This window comes from Corapipo altera, unplaced genomic scaffold (genome assembly GCF_003945725.1).
Source record: "Corapipo altera isolate COAL_440 unplaced genomic scaffold, ASM394572v1 1, whole genome shotgun sequence".
Classification (NCBI taxonomy): domain Eukaryota; kingdom Metazoa; phylum Chordata; class Aves; order Passeriformes; family Pipridae; genus Corapipo; species Corapipo altera.
This window is the reverse complement of record NW_020884873.1, coordinates 42,068,792-42,089,488: the sequence shown is the minus strand read 5'-3', so window position 1 is coordinate 42,089,488 and position 20,697 is coordinate 42,068,792. Positions and strand designations below refer to the sequence as shown.

At 35.2% G+C, this 20,697-nt stretch overlaps 1 protein-coding gene across 5 annotated transcripts in view; it reads right to left on the bottom strand.

Moving 5' to 3' along the window:
• Nucleotides 1-333: 333 nt before the first annotated feature.
• The window catches only part of MDFIC (MyoD family inhibitor domain containing), a 75,587-nt gene continuing 55,223 nt past the window's right edge, over nt 334-20,697 (bottom strand). For 4 of the 5 annotated variants that reach the window (XM_027659376.1, XM_027659369.1, XM_027659401.1 and 1 more), the window contains 2 exons: nt 16,389-16,664; nt 334-3,937 (listed from right to left, as the gene is read on the bottom strand). In XM_027659376.1, the coding sequence (XP_027515177.1) occupies nt 3,690-3,937; nt 16,389-16,664 (524 nt within the window). In that variant the 3' untranslated portion in view covers nt 334-3,689. The remainder of the gene's footprint in view (nt 3,938-16,388; nt 16,665-20,697) is intronic. The other variant, XR_003530315.1, reaches the window with a different exon arrangement.

Genomic DNA, 20,697 nt, shown 5'->3' with positions numbered 1-20,697 from the left:
ACTGATTTTAAAAACATACCTTAATTTAAAACAGTGGTACTGTGTGCACGCCTTTGTTTCCCAGACCACATAGACAATTAGACTGTAGTATGGCTTCTGCAATACTATGAACCGACTACACTCTTGGTTCAGCTTGGTTTTAGAACCTGAGTTGGCTTAGCTCCACCTGTAAGACAACTTGTGTACACTGGTTCACCCTCTGTGTAAATCACTCAAAGACCAACATACCACCTTCAGGAAGTGTCATAATGGAAGAAAAACCACAAACAGACATGTAATTATATGAAATTAATGTTCAGAGGAGTAACAATGCAAGATTAGAAGAAAAAGATATCCCAAAGTTTCAAAATAAAGATCTTTATTTCAAAATAGTGTTTGTAAGTAGCACATCCAGTTGATATAAAATACAAACAGCAAGTTTTTCAAATGGGCCAGTTTGCAGAACTATATACTGAAACACTGTACAAGTTACAAAAACTATTATAAAATAGACAATTAAGTTCTGATATTTTAATTTTATTTAAACTCTATTTTCACATTTGACTCCTAATTCTGCTTGTTTTAATTACACAAGGTGCTTACAAGATTGTTTATAGAGTGAAAACTACAAAACAGAATTTAAGAATATAAATACAGAAAGGAATTCCTTAAACTACATGCTAATATTCTCTGCTACAAAGATACATTTTCCAAAAGTGCTAATATCTCTATGACAAACAGTAGCAGATTGCATTTAAATGTTGAACAAAACACACAATTTTTTATTTTTTTCAATTGTCTGTAATACTTTGATACTTCTAATCACTATGAGGTTTAATAACACTATTTTCACTTCCTAGTATTTCACAAATGAAGTGGGAAAAGACATGTCTGTATGTGTGCATCCATGCGAGTGACAGAGTATGAACACATATGCATATATGCACGAACCAAGTTTTTGTAATTATTATTTGTATTTTAACAGTAATGGAAGTGAATGCTTAAAAAAAATACATTTCCCAGGTTTTCATAATTTTGACAAATCAAAACCCCTTATGAGTTCCTATAAGTAGAAACAAGGGTTTGTACAGGCCAAACTGTATAGATAACTTATACACAGGACTCCCTAGATTGGTATTTTCTCTCTTTTTTTTTTTTTTTAAACCATATATATCATCCTGTGGTAAAAGTAACATCTAGTAATATTTAGTATTTTAAAAGCATCATATACAAATGTGCAGTTTTCCAAGCACAAAACTGGAACTGCTCCAGCAGGCATGGATATTGGGGTAGGACAAGAGACTGGAAGACCAGTTCTCTGTCCCCAAAGGCACATTGAGACAAGAAACAGCCATAATTCACCTCTCTGCGACCAGAAGGACATGAGGAAAGACAGTTCATGGTGCTGGTTAGCCCCAGAGAACGTCCCACCATGACAGTGTCAACTATAGACCTACAACGGACAAAGCACTGTCTCGACTTTTCCCAAGGTGCATTGAGTCCCAGTGCTTACTGTGATGCCCCCAATTTCCCCAGAGGCATTAAGTCTTACAAAGGTAAAACGGCTCCAGGCAATGCCACTCAGCCAAGGCACCTCTTCCCCCCTCCCAATGTGGTTCAGACTTTTAGGAGTCATAATTGAGCCCCATAGGTCAGATTCTGAGCACTGGGAATTTATCAGTTTAACTATGTGATTCCTTATTAGCCTGCCTATTACCATAATATTTTTTTGCTCTCTGACTGGAGCTAAACCAATGGAAAATTCTGACATAAATGGAAATGTGTGTAGTTGATGCCAAGCAGATCAGAATCTGGCCCAATATATGGGAAAAAAAAAAAACATAATAAGAAATAATCCTTGTAGTAACCATAAAAACCAGAGTAGGACACCCTCTGCAGGTGAATCCACATTGCATCAGAATACACCACAATATTGCATATGTTAAGGCAAAATGTAACACTTCCCAGCTCCCCAGTATAGTTGAGGATTTGGTTATGTTACCTTCAGTGATAACTTGCAGTAGTAGGCACTACTAGACAGTGTTCACAAGAAGAAGCTTTGGTTAATATCAGACAATTTGTTGATTTAGCTTCACACTCCTGTGATCTTTAGCTTGTCACATTTGCATAAACTGAATTCACTATAGAATAAAGAGACATTTATGGTCAATTCACTCAACACATATATGCTATTGGCTATTGATGATTCTTGTAACAAGGCCTAAATTTATGAGATCTAGCAATCTACAAATGGGAATTCTGAAGTGTGGATAGGAAAGTTTAAGTATGTGAGATCAAGATGTGCAGGTGGTTTACACAGAAAAGTTCACGAGCTACAGACATGGAGGGAAGAAATTAGCAGGTGGTAAAGAAAATGGGTATCTTGATTACCTAAATCTGGGAATGTGATAAATCTTTTTATGTGCTGAAAAAAATTCATTTCACAATTACAATTACAAAGAGAGGTATTTCTTGGAAAACCCTGATGGTATAATAGGGAAAAGGTTGTCCAACAGATCCTAACTGTATTTTTCAAACATTTTAAATCTCAGTCCTTTTATTTTCAAAGGCTATCATACATTTTTAAAATGTCCTTTTTTATACAGTTATTTTAAAATAACACTTAAAATGTATTTGAGAATAAACATTTTTTTAACTTGCTTTTTGCATTCAATGACAGAATTTCTTAGTCAAGTGAGTTTTAATTTGGTCTTTATATTTGGTTTAAATTCTGCTACCCTCTGTGGATCTTTCTCACACAGTGAAGAAATAAATACTAACTTTTGTGACACTGGCCACAAACACTGACTGGGCCACAGGTTGAGATTCTTGAGTTAACTTCTAATAATTTCCCCCTTACAACCAAATTTTGAAAATTTGTTAGTCTATTAGTTTGTTACTCTAAGGATATATGTCATGTCTAGACAGATTTCAAAAGTCTCTTTCTAAAAAGAAGCATTTCAAGTAATAATAGTACTGAAGTAAAAATAAGTTCTCTATTCTGCCTTGATTAATAACAAAGAAATCCTGGTACTCTTCTAGTCCTTCACAAAACTTACACTTGACTACAGTTTTTTTGATAGTTTCAATATTGACAATGCAAAATACCAGGAATCTCTCTCTCAAACCAGTGAGATATTAAAAACAAAAGAAATATTGCTTACTTGACCACTCTAGCAAAACCAACAGTAGATTTCTGATGCTGGTTTTTGAATTAAGCTTAAAATAATAGAGCAAAGTTGCTTTCAACCCAAAGAGATGGAAATAAAGATGTTTTGATTTTCAGAAAGTCTGTAAAGGCACGTTATTCATGGAGGCATTTGAGTGTTTAAACACTAAAGTAGGTAAAGGCAAATACTGAAGGCTTTGCTCTGCAGTCTGTTCTCTGACCAAAACCTATCACTCAATTCAAATGGTAATTTTGCCTTCATACAGCCTGTGGTATCAGGCCTATAATTTGGTTTCAACAAAGTCTTCCATTTGCAAAGACAAAAGGAAGCTGGAATGTAGCTTTAGTTTCACATACAAAACTATACAACCTGCGTTAGAATACAGATTTGAGGATTGCTTTTTAAAAAACATTTCTATAAAGGGAATTAGCAGTGCAATACCAGTTGGTTGTGTGAAAATCTTACCTTGTCTTTCTTTAAATGCTTTTAAAGAAAAGCTCTCCAGTTTTACAGAGATTAAAATAAAAAGGGATAAATATTTCATGATGGGAAGCAGATCCCACAGCATTCCATGCAGATCTCCAAGCAATCTGAAGATTCACAACATGCGTCCATTATGCCACAGTCCATATCACACGGGCAGTTACAGTCATCTCCCATCTCGTCCCCACAGCAACAGCAGCAGGCTTCTGATGTGCAGATGCCACAGGATGCTTGTCCCAGAACAATATTACAGAGGGTGAAAAATTCACAGAACAAGCAAGCCAGGATACAGTGAACACAGCAATCTTCATATGTAATTGTTCAGTAGCACATCATGAACAAACAAAACAAACAAAACCACAAACAAACAAACAAACAAAAAGGAAAGAAAAAAGAGGAAATAATTAATATGTTATTGTAAATCCAGATATATCACTATGTCAAATAAGTAGCTGAATGAAAATTATTCAGACTAGATATAAACTAACACCACAAAAAATGTTTCCCATCTTTTCAGGACTGGTTTTGGTGCAAGTTTCTTGTCACCACTTCCCAAGTACAAAACATCTGCTTAGATAAATTTCTCCAGTCATTTATTATGTAAAATATCTGTACCTATTATCTTCAGTTTTAACTTCTTCTACAAAGTGATTGAAAATAATAAAATTAGAAAAACAGCTAGTGAGGGAAATTACCTAAAATTATTTTCAGCCTCTCCAAGTGCATCTCACCCTTCTAAATCTGTTTTGTTGACTTGGTGATTATGAAGGAAAATAAAAGAGTTGCCTCAACATTTTTACTTTCTGTATTGTTTTATGCGCACCTTAGAAACAGTATAATAGCGTGTTATATGCATTTCTTACTTTCAACAGTATGTAAAATATGCAGTCAAAACAGATTTTTCTATTGCTTTTCTATACAAACCTTTTAATGTACTACTTTAATCTTCCACAGAGTTCATAACTACACCTGAACATCAATATCCACGTCTTACAAGTACTACGAAATTATATGAGATAATTAAGGTGTCCCACAAACCATCTGCAAAAAATACAGCGCCCAAAGAGTAAATATATGGAATAACTTCAAACAACTAATATATCCATGAGACATGACAGGTAAATACAAGGATTGGAACCAAACGTGCAAAAACTTAAAAATAGAAGAAGTGTTCAGGATGGAGAAATACTTCCTTCCTAGTCTCAGCTTTCATTCTTCTTTTTAATGCTTGCAAACCTTGAACTTTTTAGCCACAGACAGGTGAAGATTGGGAAAATGTTCTGGGGAAAATATCCTGCACAATCTCACCCTTTCCCTGTCTATCACTGGTATCTTCTGTGAGAGGCTGTTAGGAATGACAGGATATTGAGCCACATGGGCAATTGGTCTGACCACCTACAGATCTTATGTTCTATAGATGTTATGTTCTTACAGTTCGCAGGCTGTTACTTCTGTTATAGGGGAAAACTTGCAATTACTTGCAACAGTTATACTATTCTCAGGCCTTCTAAATAAATTTATAAATGTAAAAAATTATGCAGTAGCTATCACAAGTATCTTGACTGATTCAAAATACCTCTAACATTGCAGAAACTCTGACTGCAGGGTAGTGCAGTGATGACTTTACACAAGAAAGTATGAATACTTCAGCAATGCAGCAACAGAGGCTCAGACCTTACTATACTACTTAGATACAACACTTAGCTTGGATATACCTGTACTGCAAGGTCCTAAGCCTCAACTAGTCACACTCATAATGTACTGAGGAACACTTATGCTCAAAGGAAAACTGAAATATCAGAAAAGGCAAGATGGGGAAAAAAACCCCTAACCTTCAAAACTCCCTACTACTGTGCAGGAAGTAAAACTGAGAGGAAACCACAGGTAAGATTAACCTGGTTTTAAAGAAAGTTGTTGCTTGCATCAAAAGGTTGTTTTTCACAAAGTCATACTGTCACTAAATAAATGACCTTCATAGAAAACACAGAGGATATGTTAAAAAAAACCTGGGGAGTATCAGTTCACTGAAGAGGACCAAAGCCAGACCGATAGCGATTAATCAGCTGGTTGTCATGGAGATGGTGTTAAATTTGTTCAGGTACAATCTCCTTTCAGATTTTCTTTTAATATGAAGGAAAAAGATAAAGGAGCCAAGAGTTCTATCTAAGAAGCCTTCATATTTGAGGAATTGAGGTTTTACTATTTTGCGTCCTTAAAATACAGCTGAAAGAAGCGAATACAACAACAAATGTTTTTCTACAAATGTTTTAGTACACCATAATCAACATTTATGTGTTTTGGTACTGAAAAATAAAACACTCAAACAAATCTTGCCTGCTTCATGCAGCATATGAAAAATTGCAGGAGAAGAAATAAACATTCACAGACATTATACGTACTTGTTGATAGGCAAGAGACAGAGTCCATAGGTTAAACAAAAGGGACTACATTTAGAAAGCACTTTCTGGACCCACAAAAGAACTTTTCCCTCCTAATCTATAAAACCCACCTAATCAAGACTTATAAGAAGAGGCTGTGTTGATTCAAATAAAGGTATTTCAAAGGTAAAAGTTATCAAAAATCATCCAAGATCTGGTAAGAAATTTTGGCCACTAGTGTTATTACAGAAATTCTGTAGAGGGTCTCTTTTTCCATCTTTTCTTCGCTGACTAAAACACTAAAAGGATTTTTTTACCCCCTTTTTATTTTTATTTCCTTCTCCCCAGACGGCAAAACTAATTTTCCATTCAGAAAATCTTTATATAACAATTTTACTTAACCTCCACAAACAATTAACATAAAGTAGAGATATCCTTTACTGCTCTCTTTATTCTTGCAATGACTCATTTGTACAATGATCATAAACTTTGATCCACATTTCAAGGACAAATCTGAAATAATCATGCTTTTATGTTCTTCATGTTATTGACTTTTAATAGCTATCCAGGTAGCAATTATTTAACACATGACAAAGCATGCTGTTACCTAGTCCTACCTAACTTGCTGAGTTCAGAATCATGACTCTAAAGGGTTGTAATACAGTTGGATAAAATGGGTGGAAGAATAATTTCTTCCATAAATTACCCCTCTTTCTTAGCTTCTTATCTAGAGAGGCAATTATAAGATAAAAATACAGTCACAGTGTGTTTTTGTAGTAATAACAAACCTACATGCCACATAAAACATCCTTTTCTAATACTCATATTCCTACAGCAACCTGTCTGTTCCACAGAAAACATTTTACAGCTAAAAAAACCACTTCCTTTGACTGCTGTTGCTGGGTGGCATGATCTGTGGAATGCAGCCATGAGGGTATTATACATATAGCTCGCTCCAAAAGAGATGACCACAAGCTTTTCATTACAATGTTGGAGACTACTAAAATATATTTCACTGCTTGCATAAGACACTCCAATAATTTTTTTGTGATTACAAGACCAAGGAGACTATTTTAAATTACACATTATTCCAAATTTCAAAACTTTTTCAACACGTTAAGAATAAAGACTATATTTAACTTCCACTCATTGACCTTACCACATCAAAATCCTATTTTTTTTTTTTTTGCAGATGAGTGAGGAGTGGAACACTTTAATCTAACCAGAATTAAACATAATTTATATATTTGTAAACTGGATTACTTTAATGTCTGACAATGCATTTTTGAGTATATTTTAGTCTTTTCTAATGAAGAAATGATATAGTAGTATCAGTTATGACACTGGTGCTATCTTAAAATTATCTATTTCTTTGGGTTCTTTTTTGTTTGGTTGGTTTTTTTAAGAATTAGAGATTTTCTCATTCTTCTTTTCCCATTAGATATATTAATGCAATTAAGAATTAGTGGCATGTCTTTATTGAGGACCAAACTCCATCAGCCTTGATGTTCAGGATGCAGTACTGTTGGTGATAAGTTAACTCTCAAGTTTCTTGAGGTTTGAGTTTTCATTAAACTAATTTCTTTCTCTGTGAATGTATTTAAGTGTCATTACATAGGCCAACCATTAATGAAGATAACCCTTTCCTTAGGACTGCCACACTACACCACAGCAGTCTCAAATTTCCATTACTTTTCAATTCTTATATTACACTTTTTTCTAATTAGTGAAGAAATGTTGCACTACGGATTGTCACTATACAAAAGTGAGGATGTGGGGTGAAAACACTGTATAGAGGTAAACTTTGAAAGGAAAAACAATAAATACTCTGAACTAGTATATCTACCTTAGTTCCTTTATCAAATGCATTTGATTTCATCAAAGTACAGTATCACATTTGTTGACTATGATCCAAGCTACCAAAAGCTATGCTAAATGGCATAAATTACAATAGACTTGTTCTGTAGGCAGTGATAGCATACTTTACTAGACCAAGTCACATTTGGGAAAAAAAGATGAGCTTTCAGACACTCAAGTTTATCTTCAATTATTCTTTCATTTTGCCTGGGATGAAAGCTAGACCTGATGCTAAAAGGGTCATCCCATACAGCATTTTTAAAAAGCAAAACAAGCGAAGCTGTTTTTTAGTCTTTTGGTAAATCCCCAAAAGTTACAGATTTGTTATGAAACTTCATCAAAACTGTTAAATAATGCCAAGACAAAGAGAAACACAACCAACACATCCAAGTTTTTGCTGCTTTATACTATACGCATACATTCAGCTACTGTGTGCAGATCTAACCAAAGATTGTATACAGTACATATAACATCTACTTTAACAGGCTTATAAATGTTACCACAGACAATATCCAGAGAAGATACAGGCCTAAAATCCCTTCAAACTGTTTACACACTGTTATTCAAAGCCCAGAAGGCCCCACTTATAACTTACTCCAGTTACAACTGCTACGCTCATTAAAGGAAAAGAAACAATATCAACTATTTTTATGTTGGTCCATGTCTTTAAATATTTGCATGCACATATCACTTTTTACTTCTAAAATCTTTGCATACCCTGGTATCCAATTCCTTTCAAATACTGAAGTAAATATTTTTTTAATTTCAATTTCCCTTTTATCACTTCATTTTTATGAAAAGGTGTAGCTCTAGTTAAGAAACAGGCTTTTAAGAGACCATCAAAACTATACAAGGGACACAAAAGGAGAATTGAAAAATGTACAGAGAAATGCATGTACAGGCTGATATCTCCTGCTTTTATAATGTTTGACACCAATCTTTCACAAACTGACCCAAAAAGCTTTCATACTAAGCAGGCAGGTCACATATGATAAAAGGTTTTCATGTCTACAGTGGTAAATAAACTCACTTACAGGATGGTCACCTTGGTCAGCTTCTTACTAACTATATTCACCAAGTTCAGACAACTCAAGACAAATCTCCAGGCACTGTGCTGTCTCACAGAGAGAATCAAAAAGGGCAAACCCGCAATCAAAGTGAAGCTGAGGTCTTCAGCGGGGGTTTACTCCGGGCCCCTGCAGAGCCCTGAACAGAAGCCCCAGCAGGTGCTACAGGCATCCCGCAGTCTGGCAGTGTGGGGCTGGCAGCGGCAGGGATGAATACACAGCGCCAACGGCTGAGACAACTGACAGCGAGAGCAGCACAGTCAGCCAACAAGAAACCACCCCGGCACAGGTTTCTTAAGAGTGGGCACTGCACAGAGGTGAGGCGTAAATCTATCGAGCAGTGGCACTCAGCCTTCACGCCTCCCACCGATCCTGCAGCATACAGGGTTCACGGGCAGCCTCTGCTACCCATCACCTTTCTTTCGAGAAAACTCACTGCCCCCAGGAAAATGCTCACGGAAAAATAAGAAAGGTACAAAAATAAACTGACACATTGCAAGGAGTACAGTTATCTCTAGATAATAGAGCGACTTTTTTTTAGACAGGGGAAAACACAGTTACAAAGCCTAGTATATGTGATATTTCAGCATTTCAAAAAAAAACTATCTTTGTTGATAAAGAAACTTAAAATGTTGCCTGATCAGGCAAATCACACTGCAAAACACATGGAAACTTTCATCACAGTTTACATTCTAAACTCTTGATATATAACCCAAGGAGTAAAATGATCCATTTGAAACATAAATATATACTAAGAAATCTCCTAATTTCCAATACCTAAGACTTCCTTAGAATCTGAAGCTTTCGTTGCCACTGCTCATCACTGCAAAAACTGAGACTAGTTAGATGCTAGCTAGGTCATGACCTTGTAAAATGGATGCCATGGGAAGACCTCTTTTTTTTGTTACAGGTCCTGTTTTCCACTCACTACTCTTAAACAATATATAAATTACCTTCCAAGACTTCTATGTAAAAAAAAGTAAACTATGCTTAAAACACAACATTCTTCAAAACTATGCTTAAAACACAACATTCTTCAACATTCTTAAAAAAACACACATTTGACTGTATGATAATGTTATTTGCTCACTGCCTGATTGACAACTGTGTTCTGATACAACCTTGTCTAACAAAAAAAACCTCTGTTTAGCAATTCCTGCTCAGACATAAATCCACTTTCAATCAATTTCTAAAAGTTAATGAAAATTTTTGCCCAAGTAGAGTGATTGGCAGGACACTAACAAGTAGCCGCCCAAATGCTACCTAATGGATTTCAGAGTGTATGTATGCTTAAAAAAAAAGAAAGACTGAGAGAAAGATGGTCAGTAGATATTTCTGCAATGTTATGCTATTCATTGCTCTTACCAAATGTCAGTAAATAATACTGATCAAATGACTGAAGAGTTTATAAAAGAAAACTTACTGCTGCTCTTGTGTCACTCAAGAGGAAAAAAACCCAACCCAATCCTATTGAAAATCATGTTCCCAAAAGGAAAGTTTACTGAGAACAATTTTTCTGTTTATATAAAATTATATAAACCAAAGTAAAACACTCTTAGTTCAAATAAAAGTCTGCTACTGTGCTAGGACTACTCATTACTTTCCATGTATATGCACCTGGTGGTTGTTAAGACCCTAGCTTAACATAAAGGGTACTTGGTGGACTTGCTTTGTCTTCAGTTAAGCCATCAGTATCACTTGGGATACTCTAATAAATTAATGTAGTCAGCAGCATGAGTTAAACAGTGCCCAGGAACCCCATGCTTGCATTCAACATCTAGAACAGATGAAGTTGCATTATACTAAAAAGAAGAGGGAGGAGGTAAGGGAAGTCTCATCCAAATGCACCCTGAAATGCTGAATTTTAAACATTGGATTTAAAAAAACCCCACACGTTGGGTAAAATTGTTCATCATATCTCTAAGCTCAGTAGCACAAGATATACAGCCCAGAAAGCTGAGGAAGCTTGCTTCAGTCTTTTCTTCTGGAAAAGCATGAGTGGTAACTTCAATGTGTTGGCAAGCCTGCATTGCCTGTCCTTTTCCAAAGCTTCACTTCTGTGCTGCAGGCTTTATCTACCTCACTCCTGCATCTAGCCTTATTACACTTCCTAAAGACCTGTCCTGAAAAACAAAACATTGTAAAGAAGATGTCTTCTAGTGTCTTTCTGGTTTCGCCTGGGATGGAATAAAGAGTAGATCTCACTGTACACAGAGGAGGCAGGCTCATGATCTGTTTAGCACTGTTTAACCATCTACTGTTTCCAAACCAATACAGCATTTGTGTATGCTCAAAGCCTTTTGAATATGTGAAATACCACATTAAACTCAAATTATCACTCAAAGTGTGGGAACTTCCCTGACAAACATAGTAACTTGTGAGGTCCCAAAAACTTGACCAAGAGCAAGAGTTCCATTTCAAAACTGAATTAAACCCTGAATTAAACCCTCTCTCCATCCTCAACTTTTCATAAAGGATTGCTTTGATTCAAAAAATGCATAACAGCAAGTTTCCTAATTGGTAGGAAAACTCGCTTTGGTTTTTACAAAATAATAAGTACCTACTTTGGCCCCCTCCACCCCCTTAATTAAATTCCTCTTCCATCCCTCTCCCTGCCCAACTTCTTCCCTTTTCTCCTCCAAATCTGCATATGTCATTATTACTTACCTTCCACCACTCTGATACACATATGTAGGATTTCAGTTACTCATTTTTCATTTCCTGACATCAAGATCTACTGCTTTGCTGCCTCACTGCTGTCTCCTTTAGATCTCCTCTCTTCTTTAAGTTGCTCTGGACACATACAAATGCTTCTGAACACAGCAGCTAGACTGTCTTCCTTTTTACTCATTTACAATTGCTTTTTCATGTTTCCAAGGTGTTTTTCTCCACTACTCATAACAAGTACAAGACAGTAACAATTCTCTTTGCTAGTGGCCTACCAACCAGAATTTTGGATGAACTGTGACACCTATGGCATCAATAATTTAAAATATTATTAAAATTTCTTTGAGTTAATTTTTTTTTAAATTCCCAATATGCACTGAAACCTACCCACTACCTTTGAAAAATCTTTAGAACTGAAACAGTGTTTAAAAACTGCTTTTTAAGAGCGACATTCCTACTATTTCATAAATACTTTGGTTTTTTGTAGTGTAAGTAATGGAGCTGAGTAAGATTTCTTCAGGGACAATATGAATTAATAATAGATGCAGAGGAAAAGCAGAACTGGTGAGTGCACTCACACCCTCCTAAGTCTCCTTGGATGTGTTTCTAAACAGCATATTCTGGAATGCTGACACGATTGCACATCACAGAATCACAGAATATTCTGAGTTGGAAGGGACCCACAAGGATCATCAAGTCCAAATCTTATGTGAATGGCCTGTATAGGGATTGAACCCACAACTTTGGCTTTATTAGCACCATGCTGGAACCAACTGAGCTAATCCCAGGGTCATATATACTACTGACTAATTTGAAAAAGAGAGTTTTTAATGCTTTTATACTACTGCTACCAAAATTTCTGCTACATTTTAAGAATTTGCAATCCAACTTCAATTCCAAAAGCTCATAAGATATGACCCACAGTACAAGTGGATTTTGCAGCTGGAACAATTAATAAGAGTTCTTAACTACGGTGGGAGAAATTTGGGGGGATGGAGGGCTTCACAGCTTGGATTAGGACTGTCTAATACTTTGGAGACCAACAGGAGCACTACTGATCTTCATGGGAAGATGAGATATCCAGGGTAAAGTAATACTGAACTTCTTTTAGCTTTCTAGTGCATATACAGAAACATGCAGTATATGAAGCAGCATGCTACATTTTAAATAAGCAAGAGCCCAAATAAACTCCTGCACAGAATGGGTAGCAAGCCCAAATGTTTCTTGATTCGATCCTGCTTCAAGCCCTTCCAGGTTTTCTGTTCTGTCAACAGATACGCTATTTTAGAGCAAAGTAAGTACCAGATCTGGACTTCCTTTGCATTACAAATAGCTGTGGTGCTCCAGAAATATTCATATCTTGTCTTTTAGGAAGAATCAAGAAGAATGTAGTTTTTGGGAGGGAATAAGAAAAGGTGAAAAATATTTTCTCTTTTCTGTAGTCTAAACTCAGAATTCTCACTTTTCTTCCTTCTGAGGACATAACATATTTCTTTTCTCTGGCCACTTTCCTTTACTTGATTTCAGCTATTCTCCTGACTGACAACAGAGCAGAACACTCAAGGAGGAAGATAAGGCAGATGAAGTAAAATTACAGGATGTGTATTTTCAAGTTTTAACCTGGAAATTAATTAATCTAATAATTAGAAAATCTATTAATTAATTATTAAAACTTTATTAATTAGATTAAAAAATCCAAAGTACTACATAAGAAATAGCAAAAATAAAATTAATTGAAATATCTGGAAGTGTACAAGTTTACCCGTACTTTTTTGTACTAAAATTTTCTGGATACTGCAGTAAACTAAGTTGGTGAGTTAGTTCAGGTGATTCATTATTCGATACTCACAGTACAAAATAAATATAGTTTGTCTCTTTCTCCATAGGGCTACATAAGATACTGCATAGAAGTTATATTACTATATAGATGTGTTCAAACACAAACACACACCTTCAAGGAAATTCAAACCCAGCAGCTCTTCAGCAGTAACCAGTGGCTTATGAGGTTAACATGGTACAAGTTAAAGCAAAGCCAAGCAGTTAAGCAATGTTGCAAATAATTTCCAGTAGTTTCCTATCTTTTCCATCTTCCTGTAAGTCTTTTCAATAGTTGCTACAAAACGTCAGAAGAGGCAACGGATCAGAAAAACGTCTCTTTGCCCACAAAAGTATGATTCATCATACAGTGAAGTTATAGAAGTTATGTTCAAATTAAACTATGTATACCATTTTGAAAGAGTGTTTATGCAATTCTCAGTCACTGAGCTTCCTGATATACTCTTCTGGTTTAGTAGAGTTAGATGCATTCATCAAACACATATATGGTTTAAATGAAATTAAACTCCTTTGAAAAAATAACCTGGCTAAGTATATAAGGTTTTTGAAGAGAGCAAATCTTCCAGAAGTAGTCATAAGGGGTTATCATGACTTATAGTAATAACAAAATTATTTTAAAATTATGGATAAATCATTCTATATTTATATTTATATCATTTTATATATATATTAAATAAATATTTAGATAGAGTCTCTGACTGTGTAATCTATAAAAAACACTGTGGGATGATAGGACAAATAAAGTATATAATGATACTTCTTGCAAGGCAACAGCTTGATAAGAGTATTACTTATGCCTTTTAGTTCCCCCATGATGCCCCCCACAGGGTACATCACTGAAAAGCTGAAGAAACCGTCAGAAGGGTTGTATATGTGTGCATGCAGATGTGGTTACACAAATATAAAACATGTCTGTCAAAAAACTGTAAAGTAAAATAAATTTCAAAACCAGAAAATTATTTTAAAAAACCAGATATTCTCTTATTGGCATATCCCAATACACCAGACATACTTTAATCATTGCACAATAAAACTTGTGCTTCACTCAGATTAGTTAACAGAAAACTTAGAGCTACAGACATTAGCAGCACCGCTCAACCTATTGAGAGCATATATCCAAGTTCCCACATCCAAAATGAGAACAGTACAAAGTTAGATGCACAATATTAACTGTAGTTAATTTTAGCTATTAAGGTGACTCAAGAAACCACGAGTAACAGTACGGATTACCCTGTACTTCTGTACTTTGAAAGAATGCAAGTAATACAGTGTGACAACACTATGTAATTATCTAAATTGTACTCATATATGCCTTTAAAAATAACAACATTTCTGACTGTATATAAAAATACTGTATATTGGCAGTTTCAGGCAACTAACACAATTATGTGTTGGATATTAAAATCAGACATTAGAATTTAAAGCCAAATCTGAAGGTATCTTATCCATTTTCTAAATTATGTAGTAACTTGACATAATTATTTTCATGGTTATTAAACAATAAAAAAAATTCCACCAACTGTATTTATTGCAACATAATTTTAGAAGAAAAAAAGAAGTGTTTGCCATAATTAATTGTATAGGGGAAAGGACAGGCAAGGCACTGTCTCTTTAGAACTCTGCAGGTTCTTCTTTTTTAGAGGTTGAATTTCTTAAATTCAGAGGCCTGAATTTAAAGACTGACTTTCTACAGTCACATGAACAGATCTATGTCTCGTAAGTTAGTTTTTTTGAAACTGCACTGAGGAAAAAGATACAAGAAAAACATCAGGTTGGAGGGTGAACTGTATTTCACATAACAGAAAAGGGAATACAGGAAGTATGATGTGATTTTGGAAAGAAACATTGGAGGACTGAAAATACAACAGAAAAATAACAGTAGTAGGTTCTTGAAGATAAATATAAAAATAAACAACAGCAAGGGAGACCAGCCCATGCAATACTCTGAGTGAAGCCGTTCTTGATATCACTACACAGATTCACTAAGTTTGACTGAAGTAGTTGAAGTCAAGAGAACTCACTCCACTGACATCAGTAGGCTTCGTTCAGGCCACTACATGCAGTCCTTCTGATCCCTCTTCCTTTCATCTAGGCCGAGAATCCTCCCCATTTCACTGAGTAGTACTATCTCCCATTTCTCTAAGAATCTGTGTTTGTACCCACGGTCTGGAGGGTTTTTTTTAACCAGTCACATCTGTGCCTGCCTCAAACCAATAAAATTTACAGCGTGCCTGTACCCCTCTCGTAATGGGCAGTAGCAAAGCCCATCAAGTATATTAGTGCTAATGCGAAGGCAGTGGATCGAGGAGAGACTCAGGAACTCTGGGACCACGAGTGTAATTGCAAGCAGTGAGAACACAGAGATAGAGCTAAAACATAAGGGAAATTATTTACTTTTGCTTATTTAAGCTGTGCAGAAGGACTATGAAGCATTTTCATGCACATTATTTACTGTCCAAATATAGCATAAGGCATGCTAAACACTGAAATTTTATTATCTAGTGTTCAGACTTCATGGCTAGTCAGGATATCTGTTAACAGAATATTTCAAAAGCAAAGTCCACCCTCATGGAGCCTGCCATTACTGGATTTAAATACTTACTATGCTTTAAACTAGTAGTACTTTAATGTTTTTTTCTGGTGCATATGTGACAATGTTGACCGGAGTTTCTGTCAGTTCAGGATACTAACTACAGAGACTTACGCATTATCAGACTATATTGATCAAATGTTTGAAAACAAGAACTCTCCAATTGCTTTCCTTTCCTTCAAATACTTAATCTTTTCCTCTGGGAAAGAATCATCTTTTATCATAATGGCTTCTATTTGCTTCTAGAGCATAAGTTCACACTCTTCAATTATTTTCTGTTAATTGTGTAATTTTTGGTGAGAATGGTGCTTGGTTGGTCTTTTTTCAGTTTGGGGTTTTTAAATTAAGAATATCAGCTTACCTTCTGGTGAAGTACCTGGCTTTTGAGAAAACACAGAGCTTATTTTACTCTTTTGACTGTTGTTGCTGTTGACAGACAAGGTGGACTGAATTTTTCTGTGCATTTTTTCTGAAACGGGAGCAGAAAGTGTTCTGCTGTCTGCAGGTATGTGCTTGACCCCGTTGTGAAGTCCACTTCCATTACCCAGACCCACGTGGCCATTTTGGATTTTGCCACTTTCTTCCTCACCCCTTTCCAGTGCTGAAGTGTTCGGCTGAGGCAAACGTTGAGGTTGCGCTTAAAAGGAAAGAAAGAAAGGGTTAATTTAAATTGTAAATTGATAACTGAACACTTTAAGCTAGACCGGGAACGGAACTGTCATTGCTCTTATTGATCTAATATTAGACTAACAAGAAAGCAAAACAAGAGCGTAAAAAATATCTCTAAATTAAAAATAATTATTAAGTATTCAAAAAGCACATCATGTGCATGAGGCCTAGATTCCCCATCCAGTACTGCAAGGAAAGGTTTGCAAGACTGTGAATTACACGGAGAGCATAAGACAAGCAATTTGAAGAAAAAGTCAAGTATGGCAAACAAAGTAGCAAAACTGAGATAAACTTGTACTAAGGGAGCCAAGTGAATAATGGGGGAAATGCAATCAAATAAGAGAAAAAGGTATTGGAGTGAACACACAGACCGCAGAACAGAATTTCAGTTGCAGGTTGGCCAACCTGCAAGTCTTCAGAAAATAACCTCAGTGACACAGTAGGGGTCCCCCAATACACAGCCACCACAGACCGTTATATTAAAGAAGAACAGGAGTATCCAGATAACTAACAACATTTTGAGCTTAATTCATAAAGATCATGAATTTTTATGCTGGGAAGTACAAAACCAAACAAAATCTGGTTTTGTGGAGGAGGTAACCAGAAGGCACATGCATTCAAACAGTTGTGGCAAGCCAGAGTTCCCCCCTCCATATTCCTCAACTCAGAATCACAATTTTAGAAATAGCTGTAATGGGCCGGTTGGGAATTTAATGGCAACACACTGAAATGGTCAAAGATAAAAAAGTACAGAACCTGTCAAGGCAAGAATCTGCAGTGACCTAGTTAAGACTTTGAGAGTACATGTCATAAACTCATTCTAATGAGTAAGCATGAAACTTGATCATTCTGTGTTGAGCTACTGTATCATACAGAACCATAATTATAATAACATAGAAAAGAGACTGCCTATGTATTTAAAGTCTGTAACTAAAGAAAAGATGTAGGAATTTTTTTTTTTTAATGTAAAGTTTTGTAATACAAAATTGGTTTCAATTTAACAGCTCTTATATAGAAAAAAAAAAGCAGACTTTGTTGGAAAACTAATTAAACTATACACATAGTATCACAACAAGATTTCACAATCAAAAAACATAAGCTCAATCACCTCTCCTAATCAAAACACCACTGCATCATGCTTGGACATTAAGAAGTTTTTGGACAGTCCAATCTCCAACAATTTATAAATTTTATGTCAAGGAGAAAGTCCAGATTCTACTAGAGACTCAACTGAAGAGAAATTAGTGTCAGGGGTAAAGAAAAACAGTGCTGCAGTTCATTCTCTTTTCAGATGGTTCACATCCATTTTCAGATGTTTTCACAGTACACGTTCATATACATATTACGCTGTGTACAAGGTAACAACACATATAGATAATTATAATTAGCTTTCTCTAAAAAGAAACATCTCCATTGATCACTTCAGGTACAAGTTACCAAATTTTCAGACAAATATGACTGGGTCATATAGACCGACATGATCTCTAAAAAGACTCTCAGTTCTAAATTTGCCTAACAAATCCTCAATGTTTCCCTTTTATTCAGGACACTGACACCATTCTCAGATTGCTTCCTTCAACTATCATAAACTTTTTCAGACTAAACTTCATATAAATCTTAAACTTTACACCTAGTCACAGGCAAATAGTTTAAATATGAAATGGTTCATTTTTTTTCTTGCTATTCAATTTTTTTGCTCATCGTCACTAAGATTTTCAGCAAATCGACTTGACTGCCCACATCAATCCAGGTCAAAGTAACCATGCTTGAACCTACTTTACCAAAATGATAATTTTGTGTTGCTGGAAATAAAGAGAGGGCTGCGGGAAACATTTAGGTTGTAGCCTCCTCAAAGATTTTACAGGGAAGACAAAGATCAAAGATTGTTCACTTCCTTTACCAGCAGTAACTGCTCACAAACCTCCAAGCCAACAGAGTAGGAGCACAACACTATCTGATACCTGAACAATTAATTATTGCCCAAAGACTTTTTTATTGACAATGCTGAAAATGCTTCTTCAAAGCTTCTTCTGACACTAATGCTTCTTCAATTTTGCATTAGTGTTTGCAAAACCTACAAACAGAAGCATAAGCAAGGTACTTTCTTCACTTTGAAATTCAGTTTGTAGTATATATTTGGTTAACTTCTCCAGACTTATATAAAGGTCCCAAAACAAATTTTTAGGGAGTTTTTCCCTATCTGAATAAATATCATTAAAAACACAGATTTTTGTAGATTCTCTTTCCATGTATGTGCAAAATTAATTTTGTTAAAAATCTAGTCATTCCTTCCATTTTAAAAATAGGCAATGGAGACCTAACCACAGTCAAAAATATCTGTCAACATTAGAAATCAAAATTCAATGTTTATGTCCATAGCACCCCAGAAGTTTATTTTCATTATCCCACTTCAATTTAATCGCATAATTAAGGAACAGTGTTTTTCATGGTCCATGTAATGACGTTTCCTCAGTCTGCACTGCCTATGATCTCCAAGTGTGAAGTGGTGCAATTGCATCAATAAAGTAGAATTACTGGGGAGGGGTTAACCTTCCTCAATAAACAAAAGCTATTCTAAACTATTCTAAAGAACTATTCTAAAAATTCTCTGTGTCTGATGCCAGTTTCTAAAACTGACAGTTATGACCTTTTCCAAGCCAGCTAAATTGGTGGCGGTAGTTTACAATTGTTTGTGTATTTTTGGGTCTTTGCTATGATACAATAACTTGACAAATTATCCAAAATTCAATCTGCAAAATTAGATGTGTTTCTGTCAAACTGTGAGTGAATGAAAAGTCCTGGAAAATCTAAACAGTTATGGTTTTGATTTTATTATTATTTTTACTAAGGGTTTGGAGTTTTCTATGTTTTTTTAATTTTAATTTTTTATTAACTTATCCTGTTCCCAAAGTACTCGAGTCTTCTAGCATTAACATACAACTTTTTAGCTGACTGGCTTTACACTATTCAAATGTTATATGCAGGTCAAATCAAAATGGAATAAAACCCCAAATGGATTAGTTATCTCAATTTAAATTTATTTTAACTTTATTGATAATTTTGCACTAGGGAGACTTGAATATTATGGTTAAAACACACTTGAAACCAATTAGGAACCATATGACCGCATTCTAGCATAAAGAACAAAAGCAATTGACAGTTCTGAGATTAAACCACAACCACCTCAGTTTAAAACAGAAATATTTTTACCTTATTTTTTAAAGGTTGTGTATATCTTAAAAAAAAAAAGGTGTAATATGAGGAACGACACAATGCTTCTTAAAACACAGTGATACCCAGGGACTCTCACTCTCTCTTTAATGATCCACTGCTCTCATTCAGCTGTCTTTCTTTTTTCAAATCTTTACATATGTGACAGCTCTCAAAAGTAGACCATAGACCATCTGGCATTTTCCGAGGTGTAACTTGTGCAAATTCAGCTCTACTGGGAACACAATGCTATCTTCTGCCTGCGTTATAAAAGATACAATAGAATGTAGAACTTATGAGTTGTTTTGAATTATTCATTTTTTGCCTGTATATTCAAGAAATTTTACAAACTCTGCATTTTGTACTACATAATCACATGCGTTAAAGGTACAAAGAAACTTTTTGACACCTCTTTTCTACAGAAAGATGGCATTTTGTTTGATATCTGAACATTCAGCACCTGTTATATCATTCTAAACAGACCGTGTGCTGCTACAAAAGATCCCATTTTACACTCTATGTATGAGCAAAAATTTTATTCTTGATATTCAGTAACTAATGCAATACACATCAAAATTTCAAATATGTGTTGGATGAACACTCAGCATCTTCAAATCAGGATGGGACTGGTCACTTACTGTATGCTAAAGATTTAAGAAAAAATCATTCCTCAGACAACACAGAAAAATTGTCATTTCAAATATCCACAATGAGTAGTTTTAAAATGTCTTAGGAAATACTGTGCTTTTCAGGTTAATATGTTTTTAATCTTTAGCAAAACCAGTTGTCGT